Source organism: Balaenoptera acutorostrata, chromosome 15, assembly GCF_949987535.1.
Source record: "Balaenoptera acutorostrata chromosome 15, mBalAcu1.1, whole genome shotgun sequence".
In the NCBI taxonomy this organism is placed as follows: Eukaryota; Metazoa; Chordata; class Mammalia; order Artiodactyla; family Balaenopteridae; genus Balaenoptera; species Balaenoptera acutorostrata.
In genome coordinates this window covers 78,389,285-78,411,262 of record NC_080078.1, presented here as the reverse complement: position 1 = coordinate 78,411,262, position 21,978 = coordinate 78,389,285, and the positions used below count along the sequence as shown (strand labels likewise).

The 21,978-nt window shown below is 51.8% G+C and overlaps 1 protein-coding gene across 4 annotated transcripts in view; it reads right to left on the bottom strand.

The window, feature by feature from the left end:
- Positions 1 to 609: 609 nt before the first annotated feature.
- The window catches only part of SLC9A8 (solute carrier family 9 member A8), a 79,101-nt gene continuing 57,732 nt past the window's right edge, over positions 610 to 21,978 (bottom strand). For 2 of the 4 annotated variants that reach the window (XM_007185313.2, XM_028167255.2), the window contains exons 11-17: positions 17,879 to 17,995; positions 15,557 to 15,639; positions 15,221 to 15,277; positions 12,670 to 12,781; positions 9,071 to 9,291; positions 6,813 to 6,959; positions 610 to 5,503 (exon numbers count right to left, since the gene is read on the bottom strand). In XM_007185313.2, the coding sequence (XP_007185375.1) occupies positions 5,396 to 5,503; positions 6,813 to 6,959; positions 9,071 to 9,291; positions 12,670 to 12,781; positions 15,221 to 15,277; positions 15,557 to 15,639; positions 17,879 to 17,995 (845 nt within the window). In that variant the 3' untranslated portion in view covers positions 610 to 5,395. The remainder of the gene's footprint in view (positions 5,504 to 6,812; positions 6,960 to 9,070; positions 9,292 to 12,669; positions 12,782 to 15,220; positions 15,278 to 15,556; positions 15,640 to 17,878; positions 17,996 to 21,978) is intronic. The other 2 variants (XM_007185315.2, XM_057528703.1) reach the window with 1 other exon arrangement.

The following is a 21,978-nucleotide window of genomic DNA, read 5'->3' as shown; positions in this document are numbered from 1 at the left end:
TGGAGGCTGGGCCCGAGCTGAGCCCTCCTGCTTGGCCTCACGTCCTCCTCACTGAGGGACTGTGTGCTTAGGCCATTCAAGATGGCTGTCTCCTGCTCTCTGCACATCCCCTGCTCGAGCAGCCCCTGCTTCCCTCACGTGACTATCCAGTCCTGTTAATCATAGGGCTCAATTAGTTCCTGGTAACTGAGCCCACCTGACATCAATCCCCCCTGTAAATGGCAGCCTCCTTCTCCTGATGTGGTGAGGACTGCTGCCGTGTCCTGGTGTCCCGTCCGACGGCTGCTGCACGCCGTGGGGTTTCGCTCCAGGACCGTTTGTTAAGATCCCTCTATCCAGCAAACCGTTCACGTCTCTGTTGCTGTCTCTAGGCTCTTTCTCTGGTCTCAAGGCTGGGCAACTACAAGGCTTGTGGGCCCGCGGGGTCCAGCCCAACAGGGACAGGGGCAGGAATTGGGCCCCAAAGCCCGCACTCCTGCCCACTAGCCACTGCGTTCTGCCAGGCTTCTGGCCGCAAGAGACGGGCAGGCGTGGACAGAGCCGAGTCTAGGGGGGCGAGACCCAGGCCTCTGCAAAGCCACGGAACACAAACACAGAAAGTGGGTCTGATTCAGCAGCATTCATTTTTATTTCTAAATAAGAATCCAGTGACATTACTGTTTTCCATCCATTTCTGAATTCTTTAAAGAGTCCAGTGAGACGAGGTAGAGGCTCCAGCAGAGCAGCTGCAGGTCCCTCCACCTCCGACCCACCTTCCCCTCCGCAACCCGCAGCCCCACCAAGAAGAGCAGCAAATCATTTCTCAGGAACCAGGACCTAACAACTGCCTCTCACATCTTACTTGGGGGAGGGCAAAAGAACAAGCCTGACCTTCCCAATAGTCCTTATATCAAAAAGCTGTACTTAAAAAATCCTTCATTTTTACAAAGAAAATTACTCAAAAGAATACAAGATTCTGATTAATCTTGAGAACAAATCAAGCTTTGCAGGAGCTGTACTGGAGAAAATGTTAAAGCCTTTGGTAGCCACGAACCTAACCTTCGGTAGTCAGCCGAGCGAGTGAGGAGCCTTCCCTGGCCCATGGGCCTCCGCGGCTCCTTAGAGCGGCGCTGGGGCCTGGAGAAGTGGCTCTTCCGCGTGGCTGACCAGCTCCTTGGACAGGGGCCCATAGCGCTGACGGGTGACCTTTCTCTCTTGACCACCGCACTGCACAATCCCCATCGATCCCATGGCTACGGGGCCCACGGCTGCGCTCCGAGCGCTCAGCTCTCTTGCCCTGAAGCCAAGACACTCACGCAGAGCAGCTGGGCAAAGACCAGCTCCTGGGTAGGAAAAGCCACACATTTTTTTTCCCTCTAGGATTAGGGACTGTGTCGGCTGGGGTGAGAAAGGGTGAAACGGGGTGGGGGAAATTAGAAAGTCTTCTTTCGTAACATGGGCGATGACGGTGAAGTCCCTGAACATCCAACTCCATTTGTGTGAGAAACGGCAGGAGACTAAGTGGACGGGAGTATGGCTGCTTATCCGAAGCCGTCACCCTGACTGTGGTGTTTGCATTTAAAACATTATCGCCTGCCTGGGGCTTTGGAGACCGCGTTCCTGGTAGAACAACTTCTTAATGATTCTGGCTGCTCTACTGGGAACGTTTCAGATAATTTCCTACCTACCACCCAGCAGGAGAATCACATGCCTGCATTCTGGAGGGAACGGGGAAGGAGCAAAGGATCTTTCCTCTTTTTTTGGCATTTGAAGTCCTAACTGACAGTCAATCATTGCTGTTGAGAGAGATTCCTCCTCCCACTAGAATCAGGGGTCAGTTCTAAGGCCAGAGCCCCCCTAAGCCACGCCTGCACCTTCCCGCACCTTTGGTGGCCTGGACCTGGCTGAGGAGAAGCCGGTCTCCGCCCGGCCCCACCCTCACTCTCCCCACCGAAGCAGAAGAGGGATTCTGGCTGTGGCCTCCCCGCTGGGGACTTTGCCACATGTGCGGACCCCCGTGGGAGTGCAGACCTGAGACCCCGGAAGGCCACCTGAGGCAAGGGCTTGAAGGAGAAGGCTCCCCACTCACCAGCCTTTCCACACTCCGCTGCACACAGAGGAATCTGCAGGCAAATCAGGGCCTCCCTAGGCTGACTTGGGGTACTCAGGGGCTGCCAACATTCTGGGCCCCCAGCCTCACGTCAGCCAGGGCCCAGCCAGCATTCCCAGTGTGTGGCCTGGGGGAGAGGGTCTGCCCCTGGGCTGAGTGAGCACCAGACGATGGAACTGAGCCACCTTCCGCCTGGCTCTGTTCCAGCTCAGCCCGAACTTGGTCTCTGGGTACCTAGGAAAAGCCAGCTTCTTCTCCTGGGAGGCCTCACACGCCAAGCCTCTGAGCATGGTTACTCCCAGAGGTCCTACAACCACAGGGCTGCAGAACACGTGATATATTCCAAGTCCCCAGTCGTAGGGCCTGCTGCGGAGGGGCTGCTGGGGAGCCTTGGGGTGGGGCCTTAGTGCTACGGAACACCCCAGCTCCCCAAGACGGCACGTCTTCAGAGTTCACTGGCTAGCCAACCAGCTTCCCCAGAGGCACGCACTGACCTTTACAGCCTTCACCTCCTCCTAAAGTATTACCTTCTCTCTGTGCTATACTTCTCCTGTCCCATGGCCTAGACCTAAAAGAAAACGTGTGTGAAGTTATAGTTATGCTGGATTTTTTTAATCTTCTAGGCATTTATTGCCCCAAACAATAGAATTATTAGGAATGCTAAAGGTAGACAGCAGCAATTTTTGATTCTCAGGCAAAGACATCTAAAAAAAGTCCACCAGAGGTGAACAGACAGATGGCTGAGGCACACGGGGCGCCCTCCTCGACGGGGGAATGCCCTCCCACGCTGCTAAGCCACTACTTGGCCAGCAGAGGGCAGGAGCAGCTCACGGGACACCCAGGCTGGCACTGCTCCAGGCCAGGCAAGACTCCCCCAGCCACCTGCACACAGCCAAGCCTTGGGGACCTCGCCCCGCCCCCGCGTGCTTCTCTACTTAGTGTCACTCTCAGGTCTCAGCTAAAAGTGGGAGGACAGGTGGGACCTGGTGACAAAGGGCAGTCTGAACTGAGAAGATCCTGTTTTCATTATTTAATCTGTGAACTCACAGCCAAAAAAAATTTTTTCCGGCAAGCTATTGAGTTTACAATGCAACTTACACCTCGGAGATCAGACTCTGAATTTCAGGGGGAAAAGTCAGTGACTTATGAATTGGAGAATGAGAGAACAATCTGGCCTCTGATCCCTGCCCCCTCCCCCATCCCCTTATGGACAAAGGTCCCCTCCCTTTGACCTCTTCTCTTTTCCACTAAAAAGAAACAGGAAATGACAGAACCTGGAATTATGCATGGCATTAATCTTCCAGTGGGGATATTAGGTGAAGTAAGGTAATCCTATTTGGCTCAAATTATGGGGTTAAGGTGGGAGATTACAAAAAGAAATGATCATATTTTAGCTCTATCAAGTACAAATTTACTTTTCATGCATAAAAAGGAAGCCACGTGCCCTCCTGCCTGACTGGCTTTACGCTTACACTTCTGGGGCAAGGGAAGGGGTTAGGGCAGGGGTCTGGCCTCGTGGGCTGGGTACATGGGTCCTGGAGGGTCCCGAGGTCAGTCCTTCCTCACATCCAGAGCCACGCTGCCTGAGGCTGAGAAGATGGAAACATATTTGCCGCCAGCCCAAGGTCCACGCTGGCCCACTGTGTCCGAAACAGAACCAAGGACATGCACATGATGAATTAAACCACGCCAGAGGGTGCTGAGTCCCGAGGCTCCAGCTGAGACCCTGAGCCACATATGGAAACTGCCAGAGGCCTGTAGATGGGCACAAGCAAGCAGGTAAAGACTTGTTAAAGGGCCGGTGAAGGGGGTGGATGCGGGGAAGTCAGAAACTCCATGTCCTCTGGACATGCCTGGCAGCTCCTCACCTTGAGATGGCCCGGGGGCCCGGACCATGGGGCCGGGGCAGGTGTGTGTGTGTGTGTGCGTGCGCGTGTGCATGTGGCCGGGGCAGGGGTGTGTGTGTGTGTGTGTGTGCGCGTCTGCGTGTGTGGCCGGGGCAGGGGTGTGTGTGTGTGTGTGCGCGTGTGCGGCCGGGGTGTGCGTGTGTGTGGTGTGTGTGTGCACGCGCACGCGCAAGCACTCTGTGAGCGAGTCCTGAGGTAGCAGTGGCTGCTCAGGGATTGCAGGTGAGACTCAGATGCATCTGGCTGCAGGCCACTGGAGTCCTGGGGAGGGGTGGCAGAGGAGGAGCATGGGGACAAATGGGACCCAAGATGGTAGCGAACTGGGAGAGGGAAAAAAAAAAGATGTCGATGAGCACTGAAGGTGCAGCAGGTAAACGGTGGGCAGAGCCCAGGAAAAGGGGCCTCTGAACAAACAAGGACCACTAAGTAAGGAATCGAGGTCAGGGAAGGGACTGCTAGGCTCTCACCACTTTATAAAAGTGCATGAATTTAAACTGAATTCTAAGACAGCGGCTGCTGGCCAGCATAAACCCTGTAGACTTTCCCTCTAGAGGGTGCTCTGACCCCACAGAATAGGGTCGCTCACCCCCTAAAAAACCCAGGGATGCGGCTTCCATTGGGGCTCTAGAGAGGTGCCTGTGCCCTCGTGCTCGGTTCCAGTGTAAACATTCACAGTATTCCCAGAGAAGGGCAGTAGCTGCCTGCTGCCCAGGGAGACAGCCTGTGAGGTGCCAATCAGAGGTAAAGAGAAAAAGGTCACTCAGTTTCTCTTTCTCAGGGAGTGCAAGCGACATCACGAAGGGGAGTGTGAGGTTTTCAAGGTTTCTGAGTCTGCCACTTAGGTGAGAACCGCTGCTGCTGAGGGCGGAGGCGCCTTGATGATGCACAGGGAAGCGGCGGCCGGCTCCTCGCCCTGCTGGTACCGACACCCGTCCAGCAGGGAAGGGCCCCTGTAATGAAGGCAGTGGCCAGGGATGGCGGCAACAGCACACCACACTCCCGGGACGCCCTGCACAGTGGGTCCACAGCAGGATTTCTCCTCTCAGGCACCTCGGCGTGACAGATGACTATTCCCCGGCTACAGAAGCAGAAGGAAACATTTACCTGCAAAGGTGGTCCCTCCAATCCGCGGGCTGGGAAACCACCCTGAGGGAGAGGTCCAGCCCAGTGAGGAGCGGGGAGAGGGTGCTTCAGGGCAGCCGGCTGGCTCCAAAGGCCTGGGAGGTCCTGGGTTAAGACGACAGTGGCCTGTGCGTCACCCTGCTTCCATCCACCCTAAAGAACTGCCAAATGCACACGCCTCGGGGGCCCTTGCTGGGTGTTCGTCCTGAGAGCCGTGGGGAGGCTGGATGGCACTGCTGCGGCCCCGGTTGCCCGGGAGCCACGGCGTCCCACTCGGTCACAGCAGCTCCTGCTCGTCGTCCTCGGAGCCTGAGGGGCCTTGGCGCACCTCTTCGTACCACTTGTTGGTGAGGGTTTTCATCTGGATGCGCCCGTGGTGGAGGTCCTGGGGCGGGAGACACAGCAAGCCCTTGTCAGTGGGTCTGGCTCAGGGTCAGGGTTGAGGAAGGGAGGAGACGGGAGGCAGGGTGCACGGCCACAAGCAATTTCAAAGTGTTAACTGACTAACCGCAAGCTGGGATCATTCTTTGTGGGGGAGGAGATAACGGGAGGTGTCACCTTGGAACAGGAGTAGGAGGCAGGATGGCATGATGTTAAAAAACCTGGCCTCTGGAATCAGACACACTTGGGCTCTGCTTCCAGCTTTGCCATGTACTGGCGGTGTGACCTCGGGGGGTTACTTCACCTCTCTGGGCCTCAGTCTCCCCGGCTATCAAGTGAGACAACCCGCTGCATCTACTGCATGGGTTGCTGGGAGAATGAAACGAAGCAATCATGAAGAACGTCTGGTGCAGCGCCTGGCTCACAGTAAGAACTCACGTGCTGACAGCGATCCTGACTGCTGAAGGAGGGAAAACGGGGCTCAGAACCAAAGCAGGGCAGCAGCCAGGAGAACCCCTCCCCCACCCTGCATGGTGCAGGATGACGGTTTCAGCAAAGCAGGCCCAAGCTGGTCCCTGAGTGTGTCACTCACTGTCAGGCCAGTGGTGCCTGGAGGGATGGAGCGAGAGCCCTGAGCCTCGGGCCACTGTCCGAGGCCCTGGCAGGTCTGAAATTCCTCAGCTCAGATTCAGTAGCCGATCAATGTCCCAAGTCTATCATCCAGGAAAACCAAACTGGGTTAACAAGTCTATTATTAAACTAGCACTAGAGACTTCCCTGGTGGCGCAGTGGTTAAGAATCCACCTGTCAATGCAGGGGACGCGGTTCGAGCCCTGGTCCAGGAAGATCCCACATGCCGCGGAGCAACTGAGCCCGTGCGCCACAACTACTGAGCCTGCGCTCTAGAGCCCGCGAGCCACAACTCCTTAGCCCACGTGTCACAACTACTGAAGCCCGCACACCTAGATCCCGTGCTCCACAACAAGAGAAGCCACTGCGATGAGAAGCCCACGCACCGCAACAAAGAGTAGCCCCCGCTCGTCGCAACTAGAGAAAGCCCGCGCGGAGCAATGAAGACCCAATGCAGCCAAAAATAAACAAACCAACCAACCAGCATTAAATATGGCAGGAGGGAAAAACAGCAGATGCAGAGTGCCGCAAGCATATCCAGCCCGCGAGGCTGGGAAGGAGAGAAAGCTGAGTGGGGAGAGGCCCCCACCCAACCCGGCATGTGGGTCTTCCCTGCCCACCCTGCTGTTGGCCACTGCAGGCCCTGAGGGAGGAAGGCAAGGGACCCCTGGCCTGCGTCCCACCTCCTGGGTCAGCCGCCGCGTGAAGAAGGGGTTCAGGTACTTGGCGTCCAGCCACAGGAAGCCTTTGAGGTCCTGCCGCCTGATGTAGTGGGCTTCGTACTCCTCCTCGGTGAGCTCCGACAAGTGCTCCGACTCGATGGTGTTGCCCTGCGGCGGGTGGGGAAGGCAGCCGAAGGCTTGTCAGCTGACACCTGCCTGGAAGCCCTCACACCACCCAGCCTACCTCCTCGCAGCTCTTCACCCCGGCCCCCGTGTCCCCAACCCTAACGGTGGCAGCAAGAGGCCTCCTGGGAGCCTGTAGGGAGGCGGGAAGGTGTGTAAAAACACGATGGACATCCAGGAAAATCAGAATTGTGAGTAAGTTGGAAGCTCAGGGCTGGGGCTTGGTCTGTAAGTGCTCCAGGTGGCTGGCTGTGCGGCCAGGACTGGGAGCTGTTCTAGGCTGTCTCTTTACCAGGGAACTGAACGAGGGAGGCTGCTCTTGTCGTTTTTTGCCTGCAGAGGCCCACTCTGGGTACATTCGCTGGTCATGTGGATGCAGCGGGGAGGGATGTGGAGAGGGAGAGAGGGAGGGAGGGAAGGACCACCCACCCTCTGCAGGGGCGACCAAAGTCAGTTTTGCATTGCCGCCCCCAAGCGCAGGTGTACCCCGGGTGTAGGAGGTGGGAGAGAGGGAGGGGCAGGGAGGGCATTTCCCTGCCATGGAGCAGTGCTTCTCAAACTCTGGCCGGCATCGGAATCATCTGGAGCTTGGGGAGCCACAAAATGCTGGGCCCACTAGGCCCACCTGCAGTTCCTGATTCAGCAGGTCTGGGAGGGGGCCCAAGAATGTGCATTTCTAACAAGCGCCCACCAATGCTGCTGGTCCAGGAACCCCACCTTGACAACCAGTGATGGAAAGTGGGGTGGTTAAGAGTCTGTGTGACCACAGCTGTGTGATTTGGTCTCTCTGTGCCTCAGTGCTCTCATCTGCAAAATGGGGATCATGAGACCATCTGCTTCCTGCAGGTTATCAGGGACAGTCCAAGGAGAGCGCAGGCACCACAGAAAACATGCCCTAAACAGCAGCTGCTCCCCGCTGAGCACACATCCTGGTTCTACCAGAGCTGTGCTTGGCCAAGTGTGGCTGCGCCTCCCGGCAATTCATCAGAAATGCAAATTCTCTGGGCGCCCACCCCAGACCTGTAAGACCCTGGAGCCCTCCACCAATCCTGACACCCACTAAAAGCTTTGAGAACCTATACTCGAGCTTTGGTTAAAAACAGACAAGAAGGCTGGTGGATGGGGGTGGGGTGAGAAGGGCTACGGAGAGTGAGGAAAGTTCTGTGAGCCAGCCCTGCCTGAGGTCATCTGAACGTTCTCCCAGCAGCACAACTCTGGCTGGAGAGGCCGTGGGCAGAGACTGGAGGCCAAGATCCGCCCAGACTGGACTTTCCAGAGTGAGAAGTGGGCCACATCCCCTTTCCCCACCTCTGGTTGAGGATTTCTGTGCCTTCCATGGCTGAGTAAAGTTACTGATGGCCTTGAAAAAGGGAACTAGAAAAAGATGCATTTCTGCAAACGCGTGTGTGTGGAGCAGGGGGTGGTGCAGGAAGGCAGGACAAGAGGCCAGGGCTCCGCAGCCAGGGCCCGAGGGAACACAGGACAGGAAAGGCACAATCACAGTGACTCAGGGCAAGAGGGTGGCTTGGAGAAGGCAGAGGTGGGCAGGGGTCCGGGGGCCTCGGGCTCGCGGCAGCTGGCCCTGGTCACCTCCACCCCCAAATCATGCCCTCGCCTGTCCTCAGTGGAGGGCCCTCTCCCGTGACCCTCCAAGCCTCTGTGAGCACTTTCCCCTTCTCCAGCCCCAACAGGAGGCTTTTAGTAGATGCTAGGGAATGATATGATTTTGTCATTTTGTGATTTTGAAACCCTCCTTCCAGTCCCGGCCTGACGGGGTGGTGTGGTTACTGGCAGGGGAGGAGCGTTACTGGAAGAGTCTGCTAGGGGTCCACGTTCCTACGCCACTGCCTCCGTGGCTTCACGAGGCCGGCAGACAACCCACCCCAAAGAGCCACGCTTCAGACCCTGAGTCCAACCTCCTTGTCACTTTGGGAAGCTGGTGCGTACGTGTGTGCATGTGCCGTGCGCCCATGCGTGCGTGCCCAGGGACGGATCATCCTCAGATCGTGTATCGTTTCCCCACTTTCTGGCGGCGAGTGGGGACCCACCCTCTGCCCCTGCCCGCCCGCCTGCCTGCCCGGCCGGCCGGCACTCACCATCTTCTCGGTCTTGCTGAGGTTGACGTCCTTCTTGCTCCTGCGGCGCGCCCTGGCGTCCTCGACGTCCGCGAAGCGGATGAGGGGCATGGTGCTGCCGCCCAGCAGCAGGATGGTGAAGAGCACGATGCTGATGGTGGTGGTGCCGACGAGCTGCCGCTTCTCCATGGGCTCCAGGTCCAGGTGCAGGCTCAGGGCGTAGGGGATGGCCCCCCGCAGGCCTGGGCGACAGTGAAGGGAGTAAGAGGGACGGAGGCAGGCGGGAGGGGGCAGCGGTTCTCGGGGGATCTGGGCCCAGGCCGGCACCACGGCTGCTCGACATTCTAATGCACCCACTGGAGAGTGCGAACTCAGCCTGTGAGGCTCTGGGGTGTGAGAAAAGCAGGCACAAGGAACGGAGGCTCACCTCCGTTCCCACTTCTCAGGGCGGCAGAGCGGATCGGGTGAGGTGATCTGCCCGGGCTGTGACGCGCCGGGCGTGTACGTGTTGAGGATTTATCAAGCCCAGCGCTTACGTTTTAGAAACACGACAGCTGGTGCAGACGACCCCTCCCTGTGCGTGCCCGGCCCTGTGCTAGGGGCTCCGCGGGCACGACCTCATCCGATTGTCACAGGAAGCCCTGTAGAGCTGGTCCTGTTATTCTCACAGCGCACAGATGAGGCGCCGAGACTGAGAATGAGGTGTCCTCCCAGGGCCACACGCTTTACTGGCAACGGCACAGAATGCCATTTGCCCAGTGCCCACTGTAGTGGAGGGTGCCAGCCCCGCGGTGGCCAGCGGCTCAGGGGCCGCATCACGGCCTCTCCCTTACTTCCTGCTGTGGTTCCCTGGGAGGCTGCTGGCTGGACTGCGGGGTGTGGACTGAGCTGGGAAATGGCACTTTCTCTCTAGAAAACTCCCCCGCTTGCCTGGTGCCATAGGGGGGGCGGGACCGCCCAGAGCAGCGGGGGGAGGCGTCAAACAGGACTCGTCCTCGCGAGGGTGAGGGCCTGAAGGAGAAGGGGGGGCGGGCCGGGCACACAGTGACAGGATCTGACCCAGACGTGGAGGCCAGCACATCGCAGCACGAGGGGGGGCTGGCTGCTGCAGCCCAGACCCTACATGGGGACACAGCGGGGCGGAGGGAAGGGGGTGGAATTAAAAGAGACACGGGGAGCAGAAGTAACAGGTCACAGGAGCGACGGGAAGGTGGGGTGACCAGGGAAGGGAAGGGCCTGGAGGATGCCCGGGTCCTAGGAGGCTTGCCGCGCGATGGTCTGGGCACGGGGTCAGGAGTCTGGCTCCTGGGTCCACCCCCTGGCCCCCTGCTTTCCCTGGGGCCTCCCAGGCTGGCACGAGGAACTAGACACAGGGCCTGCCATGACGGTGGCCCGAGGATGAAACGCCTTGGCATAGGACAGCATGTGCACACAGTAAACACTTCGTAAGAGGCAGCCACGTGGTACTGTTTCCTGTGGAAGGAAGGGGGATGCTGGCAAACAAGCAGGTTGGGCAGGAAGGTAAGTTCCGTCCTAGACAATGAGATTGCAGTAGCTCCACGACATCCAAGGAGGGTTCAGACGCTGGAGTTTGGGTCTCAGAGGGAAGGCCTGGTCAGAGGAAACAGCTTTGGGAGGGTGGGAACCAGATGGAAGTTGAGGCCACAGGACAGGTGAGCTTGTGAGAGCGCAAGAGATGAAGCAGGTCTGAGGCTGAGTCCTGAGGAAGCCAATATTTACTGAGGTGCCGGTAAAGGCAGATGGGGACCTGGACAGGAGCCTGAGGAGATCCCAAGGGAAAGGAGGGGAACCAGAGCATGGCCTGGAGGCCAAGGGAAGAGGAGAAGAGGGTATCCTCCTAGTCAGAGGGCAGGTCGGTGGGAGGAAGGAGCCCCAAGCCGAGGCGGCGGGGTGGATGAGGGCTAACCAGTGCCCGCCAGGCCTGCCTGTGGGAGGCTGCTGGTGACCCAGGCGAGGCCAAGTCCAGCCCTGAGGACAGGAGGTGAGGAAGTGGAGAAAATGGGCAAGAAAAGCTCGCTCAAGAGGTCTGGCCACGATAGGAAGAGATGGGGAAGCAGCTGGAGGGGATGAGGAGCAGGGGTTTTGGCTGAAGTTGTTGGTTTTCTGCGGGGAAAAGGAGAATCTTCCACTGTTGAATGATGGAGGGGCCAGTGACACAGGGTGAGGATCCAGGAAAGAGGGCGGGAATGGACGGAGGGAGGCCTGGACAGCCTGAGGACACCTGGAACCAAGAGCCCTCCCTGTTTAAAACCACCAACCACTTCCCTGTAGAGTCTCTCACGACACCCCCCAACCCACAAAGAGCTCACATACTTTGTAAAATGCCTGATACATTTCTTAGATTTTCTTCCAGATTTTCAAGACCTTGGATCAACTACTTTACGATTTTTTTCCCTCACTGGCAAAAAAGATTAAGAAAAAAGTTTCTCTCACTGTACACACATATATACACACCTACCTACCTATATCAGTCACACACACACCTATGTATATATTTTAAACAAGGTCTTTTGAAAAAGAAGAGAAATCTGTGAGAAATTTACAGATATGCTGTTGGAGAGAAAACAGCTTACAAAGCATGTTGCTATACCCTGACCCACACAGAAATATTTTAATTATAATATTTAAACAAGAAAGCAAAAAGAACTGGATGTATTGCTCCTAAGTAAATTTAAAGATGTCTACGGATCCAGTTCTTTAGGAGTCAAAGATTTATGGAATCATTTCCATCCTTTAAAAAGTAGAGGAGGGCTTCCCTGGTGGCGCAGTGGTTGAGAGTCTGCCTGCCAGTGCAGGGGACACGGGTTCGAGCCCTGGTCTGGGAGGATCCCATGTGCTGCGGAGCAGCTGGGCCCGTGAGCCAGAACTACTGAGCCTGCGCGTCTGGAGCCTGTGCTCCGCAACAAGAGAGGCCGCGACAGTGAGAGGCCCGCACACCGCGATGAAGAGTGGCCCCCGCTTGCCACAACTAGAGAAAGCCCTCGCACAGACACGAAGACCCAACACAGCCGTAAATAAATAAATAAATACTTTTAAAAAATCTATAAAAAGTAGAGGAATATGGGATTGAACAGCAACTGAAATGGCCAAATAAACTATCAGAACTTAGTAACTGAATGAAAAAAAAATCCAAATCTAGCCTGTAGTACAAAAAAGTTTGAACTTTAACCTTTTTATTCTGAGCCCCTTGTTACTTCAGCCTAGAAAGCGCTCAGGTGGGAGCGGCGCCGTGCACACCTTGCCCTGGGCTGCCCGTCTGTCCAGGAAAGAGTGGAGGGAAGGAGGGCAAATCCTGGCTCTGCTTCCCGGGGCCCCTCGTCCCGAGCAAGTCCTTTACCCTTGAGCCTGAGCTTCCTCACCTGTAGAGCAGACACGCACCACCCACTTCCTGCGCTGTGGGGAGGGGTACCGCCTGCGAAGGGCCTCGCTCAGGGCCCGTGTTATAACAGGCGCCCCTAAATGGGAGCACATGCAACTTGGGGCTGATGAGGCAGGCTCGTTTTGCAAGGGCTCCGGGGACACGCACGTGCATTCTCCGCAGGGCCTGTGCCTTTATAACACGCACTTTCCCTCCACCATTCATTCAAGATTGGGCTTACCGCTGAACCACATGATGAACATCATCTTTGGTGTGATTTTATGATCACGGAAGAAATTCAGGAGGTAGGAGAGAGGGAAAATGTTCACCGCTCTGCCAAACAGCACAAGCACCTGTTAACAGCAACAAACTAAGTCTTAACATGGAAACCTCTGGTTCTTCAAGTTGAAGCTTGTTGAGGCTAACACAGACCTGGTAACACACCCATTATAAAGGCAGCATCCCCTTGTCATCAAAGACATGAACTCAGTGCTAGGCAGAGACCCAGGAGATGCCAGTTTCTATGTGTCTGGGAAAGGATTAAAGCTCTGTAGGTTACGTTTCCACTGTCAGAAAGAGAGGACTAACAAGGTATCAATGACAGCTTTAGTAATGCCAAGAGGCCGCGCAGAAGTACCCAGAGATTAATTTAAGGGTAATCTGGTTCCTCCAAATGTGCTCCACTGTGGGACGGGCCTGCACTAATCATTCCCAATGGGCTAGCTCTGGAGGAACAGACAAGGTATTCCTGCCTCTCCCATGGGGGCCCCACTCCTCAGGGAAAGGAGCGAAGACTGAGAAGTGCCTACCTATGTCCGTAAATGCTGCTCCCTGAGCAAGAGGAATGCACAGGTGGGTTCTAACAGGAGGTCACACACACCCTGTCTAGCCAGTTGCTTCATGGCTTTTGGTTCCTAGCCATCTCCAAAGGCATGTCGATTTTAACAAAATATAGCTTTATGTAAAGTCTAAATCTTATCTAAGTGGCTTCTTAGAACTACTTATTAATTTACTTCCATTTTCTTCATCTTGGTTCTCACCATAACTAACTTGAACAGAATAATATATATATAGACATTCTAAGGCTCTAAGTTTATCCTTTTAACCAGCATGAATTGAGTGTGCTTTGGACTGTTGTGCCTTGGAAGGTCAAGTTAATAATTACCCACAATCATCTAACATTTATATGCCAGACAATGCTCTAATCATTTTATATGCATTATCTTGTTCAATTTACATCCTTCCAAAGGTCTTATGAGGTAGGTATTACTGTCTCTATTTTAGAGACAAGTAAACTGAGACAGCGAGAGGTTAAGTATTAAGTAACTGGTCTAAGCTGACCCAGGCAGGAAGTGGTGGAGCCAAGTCCCAAACCTGGCTCAGTCCCCAGAGCCCATGCCCTTGACCACTGAGTGAGTCTAAGGTAATCCATCTGAACGGCACAGGCCGTCCCTAGGAGTGCCAGGGCCAGACTGACCAGCTGCTCAGCGGAAAGTGAGTCACCACCCCAGGCATCGCCTCATTTTTCTTTCCCTCCCAGCTCATGGCTGAGATCGCCACCTCCCTGTTTCACCCACTGAAATCTAATCCTCCATTCCCACATGTGTGTTTCAGGGTTGACCAAATGTGGCCCCTTTCACCCAGTGACCACACTAAAGGCTACTATACTTTCTATAAAAGACTTTTGCTGCTGTTTTCTTGTCCTAAAACCTGAGTTTGGAGGACACATAACAGTGACAAAAGCAATGAGCTTGTGCCGACTAAGGTAGAAGCACCCAGATTGCAAGGAGAAACATCTTTTTCTTTAGGGTTCCTTATCTTCTCTGCCTCAGGTTCCCCATATGCCAAATAGGTAGGCCTCACTGGTTTGCACATGGTAGGTGACAGTGATTTAAAAGAAAAAGCCTGCCTCTCAATAGCTGTGTTTTGTTAAGTGGAGCTGGTAATAAAAGTTAACTCAAGATGAATTATGGTAACTCAACAAGGTGTGCTTTGTAAGTGCCTTAAATTAATAGAGGATCTAAAAAGACAACAAACAGATCAAATTAGGGACAGGAGTATAAATCAGCAGGAGGACCTATGGGAGATGGGTTCACACTGACGGGACAGAGACACAGGAGGGACACAGACGAGGGACCTGGCAACACCAGGCTAATGCCCAAATGTTAGCCATTCCCGGCACTTTGATCAGATGCCTGAGGGAGTTGGACCTTTCTTTTAAATGCTTAAACATTTATTTTTTTCCTATTCCATTCCCAAGATCTGATTTGAATGCAAATGATTAAACTTCTATTTTCCTTTTTTAAAGGTACATTTTAATTTGTCTCCTACTGCCACCACCCCTCTCTCGTCCAATTACAACACTGTTTCCCAAATCTTCTCAATGGTAAGAATCACCTGGGATGATGATTCTTCCAGATGAATCTCCAAAGGAGGTAAGGGCCTCGTAATCTTTACCTTGAACAAGTGTCCAAGGTCATGCTTATAAATGGACACATTTGAAGGAAACCACAGCAAGAATTAGGTATATTCATTATAATCATCCAGAAAAAGTAGAAAAGAAAAAGAAATCATCCCCAGTTCTACAACCACTGTGAACATTTGGCTGCATTTTCTTACATATTTTCTTTTTTCTATGCATGCTGTTTTTACATGGTTATGATCAATTACACATTCAATTCTGAAATCTGCTTTTACTACCTAACGTTAAAAACTGGTAAATTTCTTTTTTTTTTTATGGCTGCACCGTGCAGCCTGCAGGATCTTAGTTCCCTGCTGACCAGGGATCAAACCTGTGCCCCCTGCAGTGGAAGCTCGGAAGTCTTAACCACTGGACTGCCAGGGAAGTCCTGAAAAAAATGGTAATTTTAAAAGAAGACTATAACAATTCAAGGCCACTTAAAATTAAAACCAAGTAAAAATTCTTTTCTAGGGATATTTATTTACTTAATTCCATACCTTCCCATTTATTGTATGTTCATGAATTTTTAACAAAAAGAAACTTTAAACAGAAGGTTGTCTATGTAGCTGTTGACTTTGACCAGTTAACAGTTACATAAATGAATCCAGAATACGTGGTTATCGATCTACAAATAAGTAGTTAAATAAAAAACAAGGAAAATACTTACTATGCACCAGATGACAAAGGAAATTTCAAACTTGTGAGGGAAACTAAAAATGGACAGGCCAAGAAATGCAAACACACATGTTTCTGAAACAAACCAAAGAATGGATTATTCAGCCTCAACTATTTTCTTCCAATACAGCACGGGATTGTTATGCAAGCAAACATTCAGAAGTTAATCAGAATCCAGTATACCACTTTGCTTATTTTCTGGAAAATCCTGCAACCAGTACCTTGGCAAACTTGTCCTTTGATTCTCTCATTCTTTTCTATCACATAAGCAACAAGTGCTTGCTATTCAGAATCTCCTAATTTAATAAGCCAGCTGTCAAATACCCATGCAAATAAATACTCTCCTGCCCGGGGACGATGGTAAATATATGAATCTGTCCATTTGCTGAACACTGCGATTAGCAAGGATCCCAACTGCGGCAAAGCGGCAAAAATTTAGAGCAAATGACTGCAGACGCCATGTGACTAGTGTGAAAGGGCCCTTTGTTAACTTCCTTGCCAGAGCGGACAAAGCCAAATGACTGACTTCACATATTTAATGTTGCCACAAAGTTTAGAAGAAGGCTTACACCCTGCAGGATTTGCAGGAAATACATTTCAACTCTTGGCTCCACTCCACAAGTCAAAGAGAGTCTGACATTTACTCTTGCTGTACAAGCAGTCACTTGTGTATCCTAAGAAAAAGCACCTTAGAAATTCCTAGCACTAGGCTCCCCGCTTAGACTGTGACATCCTCCAGAATAACTGTACAGCCAGGGAGACAAAGACACTATTTTAAAAGTTGAGCATCGTAAAACATCAAGGCTGTTTTAAAACATTTCAGCAATGTTTTTTTTCTTCAAATGTGTATCCTTTTAGAATAAGTCCACAAGCTGGACAGTATACTTACCCTTCTACTCCTTGAATGTTTTTATCAAATATTTTTGTCATCTTTCGAAATCAGCTTATTTAGAACACATTCAGATCTATGTAATGCTTTTCCCTGGCGGCATGAATACTATTATGTGGATACGTCACGGTTAATTTAATGAATCCTTGATGGGTATTTAGACTGTTTCTATTTCTGATATTGAAAAAGCAACAACAAACATCCCTGTGCACAGACTAAATTCCTGATGGTAGAATCGCTGGGTCAAAGAGTATGTGCCTTTTAAATTCAGACTGATGCTGCAAATGACTCTCCAAAAAAGATGGCATCAATGTATATGCCCATCAACAGGGCCTATTTTCTATACGTTTGTGCCAGAAGTGGGGGATCACCAAACTTAAAATCTGATGGGTACAAAATAGAATTTGATGGATGTTTTGCTTTACATTTCCTTATGGTGAGAGAGTCTTCCGCCATGACTTTCTGAGAAGGGTGCTGTGGAAACAATATCCACTGGGCCAGGAAGAGACAGACCGCTTCCAGACGCAGTTCTTAGCCATGAGACGGTGCTCGGGTCATGTGACCTGAGACTCCCTGTTTGTGGAATGAAGTCTCTGCACAGCTTGCCCCCGACTCCCAGCACGTGACAGTGTGGAACTGGTGCTTCGAAATGAGACAGCCCACAGAAATGCCAGGGGAGGTGCTGATGATGACAGGCAGAGCACAGCCACTTGGGGGCCGGCGTGAAGGGACAGTGTGGGAGTGGTTCCTTCACTCCCAGGTGTAAACTAGGGGCAGGTACATGATGGGTTCATCAGACTGTGATGCATAACTGAAACTGCTTAAGAGAAACAGTCATCACGGTGTGGCCCAGGCCAACGATGACATCTCTAATTCAGGATTTGCCTGAGACACGTCCTTCAAGATGCTCTTGTGAACAAAGGATCCTGTGGACAAGTTTGGGAAATGCTGTCACTCTGTCTCTCTCTTAGAAATTCCCAATGCACGTTGGCAGAAAAGTCTCACAAGTTCAGAAACTTGTTAAACTTTATTTACCCCAGGATTTCCCAAACTGTTTTTTGACTATGGAGTCTTTTTTCACTTAATTCTCATCAATATCAGTTCCAAAGAACATATTTTTTAGAACTGTCACTTTCATATATTGCAAATACATGAGTCTCAAAATGTTCATTATTAGCAGTTCTCATTATTTTTTGGTCTTAAAATTATAGGCATCGAAAGTTCCATTTGTTAGGTCTTAGGCTTACTTTATGGAATGTGAAAGCCAAAGTAACAAACAAAAGCTAAGGGAGTGCAGTATCTGGCTCTGAGGAATTCTGCGGCCTCCTCTGTCAGGGAAAATCTCAACGGACTCCTGGAACAGGCTGAGGAAGAACAAGTAGCTCTGGGTAGGCCCACGTGGGACCACACAGAGGCAGAACTCACCGCACAAGAAGGCCACAGTCCGGAGGGTTTGCTGCATGAGGATCTGGGTGACTGGGGACAGGTTATGGTGTGTGTAGTGAGACATCACGATGCCTGAGAACAGGATGGCCATAATGCCTAGAGAGGGACAAAGGGGCAAAGTGCACAGACATGAACAGAACAGAAAAGCACCTTCCATGTGATAGGCAATAATGCCTCACACCTCCTACAAGTCCCTGGAGCCTATAGTGTTAGGTGTTTTAAGAAAAAGGACGGGAAAATAACACCTGAGGCCTCCCAGAGGCTGCAGAGAACTGCTAAGGGCCCGTCTCTCTGGTAGCTTCATTACCGGCTGGGTGACTTTGGGCCAAGTTTCTTCCCCTCATCAAGCCTCAGTTTTCTCAACTGTACAGTGGGACTAATAGTACCCATGCTCATGGAAATGTTAGGAGGGTAATGCAGAGAAGCCATGTAAAGTGCCCTTCACAAGACCAGGGCAGAACAGGTGTGAGCCGTCACTATATCCCTGTCACTCATGGATATAAGAGGGGCAGGTGAACCACTCTTGGGGCAGAAAGGGAACATAAGAATCTGGGTATGGAGAATGGGTGGATTTTTATTTACTTTGTCATACTTTAATTTTGAATTTCCCCCTAATCGCCATGAATTAACCTTATAATATGAAAAGAGAGATGTGTTATTAAAAAAAAAAAGTGATGTCTTTTCTTTAAAGGTCACCATGAGAGAGTCTACAACTTTTGTTGTGTACTCAGGATTTGAGTTTCAACTTTCGTCCACTGCCCCTAATCACTGCTGAAGCCACTTCCATGGGTTTCCTCTCAGTGTCTCCCTGGCGAGGCAGCAGCAAAGAGGTCTTTATTTCATGTAAGGAAGCTGAGATTTTTACAAAGCCATTAAACAAGCTGCCAAGATACATGAATTCCAAGTCAAACTTTATAAGCAAAAATTTAACTCACTTCTGCCATTTTGCAGAAACAGATTACTGGCTAACTTTCCATTTAAAAATGAGTGAAGCAGGGCTTCCCTGGTGGCGCAGTGGTTGAGAGTCTGCCTGTCAATGCAGGGGACATGGGTTCGGGCCCTGGTCTGGAAGGATCCCACATGCTGCGGAGCAACTGGGCCCGTGAGCCATAATTACTGAGCCTGCGCGTCTGGAGCCTGTGCTCCGCAACAAGAGAGGCCGCAATAGTGAGAGGCCCGCGCACCGCGATGAAGAGTGGCCCCTGTTTGCCACAACTAGAGAAAGCCCTCGCACAGAAACGAAGACCCAACACAGCCATAAATAAATAAATTAAAAAAAAAAAAAAAAAGAGTGAAGCAAAGGAGAATGTCCTACTTGGGAGGGCAGAAGCAAAGGAACTAGACAGGAAGTACGCTTGGGGGACAGAAGTTTAGCTTTGATACCTGAAGGCTGGGTCTCTGCACAAGGAGACTCAAAAGGGGACCCTGCTTCCAATTTCCCTCTTCCATTCCCAGAGCTGGTACAAGGCTTGGAAGAACGCCCTTGGTCTGTTGGTCCAGTGTTACCTGCCATCCATTTAAGTGTTCCCACTTTCAAGTGACAATCCTCTCCTTGGTCCTGCCATGGGCAGAGCATGTCTGGCGTACTAGCCTGACTTTTACACCCTAATCTTGAGTTGAGGAAACATATGCACAGGAGTCAAAGAGATGTCTTTATATCTGACTGTACATAAATGAAGTTTTTTTTTTTTCTTTTTGGTGCAATAAAGTTTGTTTTGGCAGAAAACAAAATGACTGAAAAACGCAGAATTGCGTTGGAGACATTTCAACTGCTAAGCTTGCTGTGTAAACAATACCTTACAAAACAGAGGAAAACCCTGCTCTTTGTGGTGCCCAACAGGTATTGGCTGGCCGGAGAGATAGCAGTAGCTGGAACGTATTATCTCCTAGCCCTCTTGGGAAACAGCAAATTCCTTTGCTCTTTCATTTTTCCCGAAAAGGAGGCCAGACAGGGAAATTCCAGCAACGGTGCCCACGAGCCACACCTGACGAGCCTGGAGAAGGGAAAGGACAGGGCAGGAGACTTCTTTACTTGCTACTTTAGAGCAGTGAGAAGACTCTGGAAGTCACGAGTCGTTCTGAGCCTCTGCTCCGCTAGATAAAACACACGATAACAACACCTCCGCTGTCCCCTCAATTCATCTGCTCTCCTCAGTAAGTTCCTGCAGGCGACCACCCGAGAGCTTCTCCTTCCCGACTCTGCACCTAGACCACAGACGCCACAGGGAACGTGAGGGGAAACAGAGGGAGAGACCAGAACCGTGGAGGTCGGGGGAGGAGCACGCGGCACAGCACACTTCAGTTTCTATGGACTTGCTCCTCAGCCCCTCTCTGCCTTCTGTGCAGTCCAATGCTAGAGACGGCTCTGGCTTCTGGGCTCTCAAAGGGCTTTGTTTCACCAGCCTGCTTCAAGAAGGGTTATCAATTCACTGCAAAGCTGAGGCTTTGGAGTTCTTACCCTGAAGGGAAAGTCAACCCCAGAGGAGCCTGAACCACTTAAGCTGTGAATCACAACCGCTTAAGTTGTGACAGGAGTGGCCTTCCGCCCATGTCATCATTCTGCCCACAGAACGAGGTCGTCATAGCTCACAGGAGTCCTGGCATTGAACAGCCACTCCAGAAAGCCAAAGGTTCTGGGAAGTCAGCTCTGACAGTGAAACGTGGAACTTCTCGTGGGACTGAGTGTCAGGAGAGGCCACTGCCAGAGCGCCAGCAAGCCTTCCTCCACAGGAAACAAGGAGACAGGCTCAAGGCAGAAGGGGTCTGGCTGGCCGCTTTAGTCTGGTGCACTACAGGCCAGGGGTTGGAAACCCAAACTCCTCAGGGGACAGACAATAAAAATAAAGATAAAAACAATAAGTGGGTGAGTGGCACATGGGCAAAGAAGGCACAAGCCCATCTATAAAGGGCTGATGGCAGCCCTGTGGATGGGGGCCTAGTGCTGACCAGTCTTCCTTCTGGTTTTTGAGAAACTCCAGAAATCTGTTTCTTATGGGAAATCTTCCAACTTTTTGTTTTTTTTGGCCGTGCCGCACAGCTCGCTGGATTTTAGTTCGCTGACCAGGGATCGAACCCCGGGCCCCTGGCAGTGAAAGCAGCGAGTCCTAACCACTGGACCGCCAGGGAATTCCCAGAAATCTTTTGACTTTTTTTTTTTTTTTTTAATTTATTGATTGATTGATTGCTTGACTGCTATGTTGGGTCTTCGTTTCTGTGCTAGGGCTTTCTCTAGTTGCGGCAAGCGGGGGCCACTCTTCATCGTGGTGCGCGGGCCTCTCACTATCGTGGCCTCTCTTGTTGCGGAGCACAGGCTCCAGACGCGCAGGCTCAGTAGTTGTGGCTCACGGGTCTAGTTGCTCCGCGGCATGTGGGATCTTCCCAGACCAGGGCGCGAACCCGTGTCCCCTGCATTAGCAGGCAGATTCTCAACCACTGCGCCACCAGGGAAGCCCAAATCTTTTGACTTTTAACGACAGCAACTAATTCAAATGTTTAAACATCTTCTGTAGAGATAAATAAATCCCATTTGGGGGCTGAATTTGGACCATATAGAAACGGGCCCTCTGGCCAACAAAAGAGTGACCAGCCAGCCACGACCCTCATGCCAGTCTAGTCTGGGGTCGGGGGAACTCTCAAATCCCGGGGGCTAAAGGAAAGAGTCAGGGTCAGCAGTGGGTACAAAAGCCGCAGGGACAGCTTAAGTGTTTGCCCTACGTGCCCTCCCTAAGCCCAGGTGACTTTACCACCCAGACGACCCTCACCCACTGCAGCTGCCCCCGGCATAGGCTGCAAAGACACTGAAGGGGAAACCGGTCCAGCAGGCTCGCTCCTGGAGATAAAAGGCCTGGGGATTTAAAACATGCCCTGCTTTTTTCACTTTTAAAAGAATACCGACTTTCAGAATTTAACTGTCTATGTAAAAAAAGATTCATATTTTAAAATATTATCAAATTTTTCACTATTTGGTATGAATTTGTTTCCAAATGTGTCCTAATTCTCTCAGTGCATCTGGATAAAAACATTTGCCAAGAGATAAGCAGGCATGACTCCTAAAATGGCTATTTTTTTTGGTCCAGAGA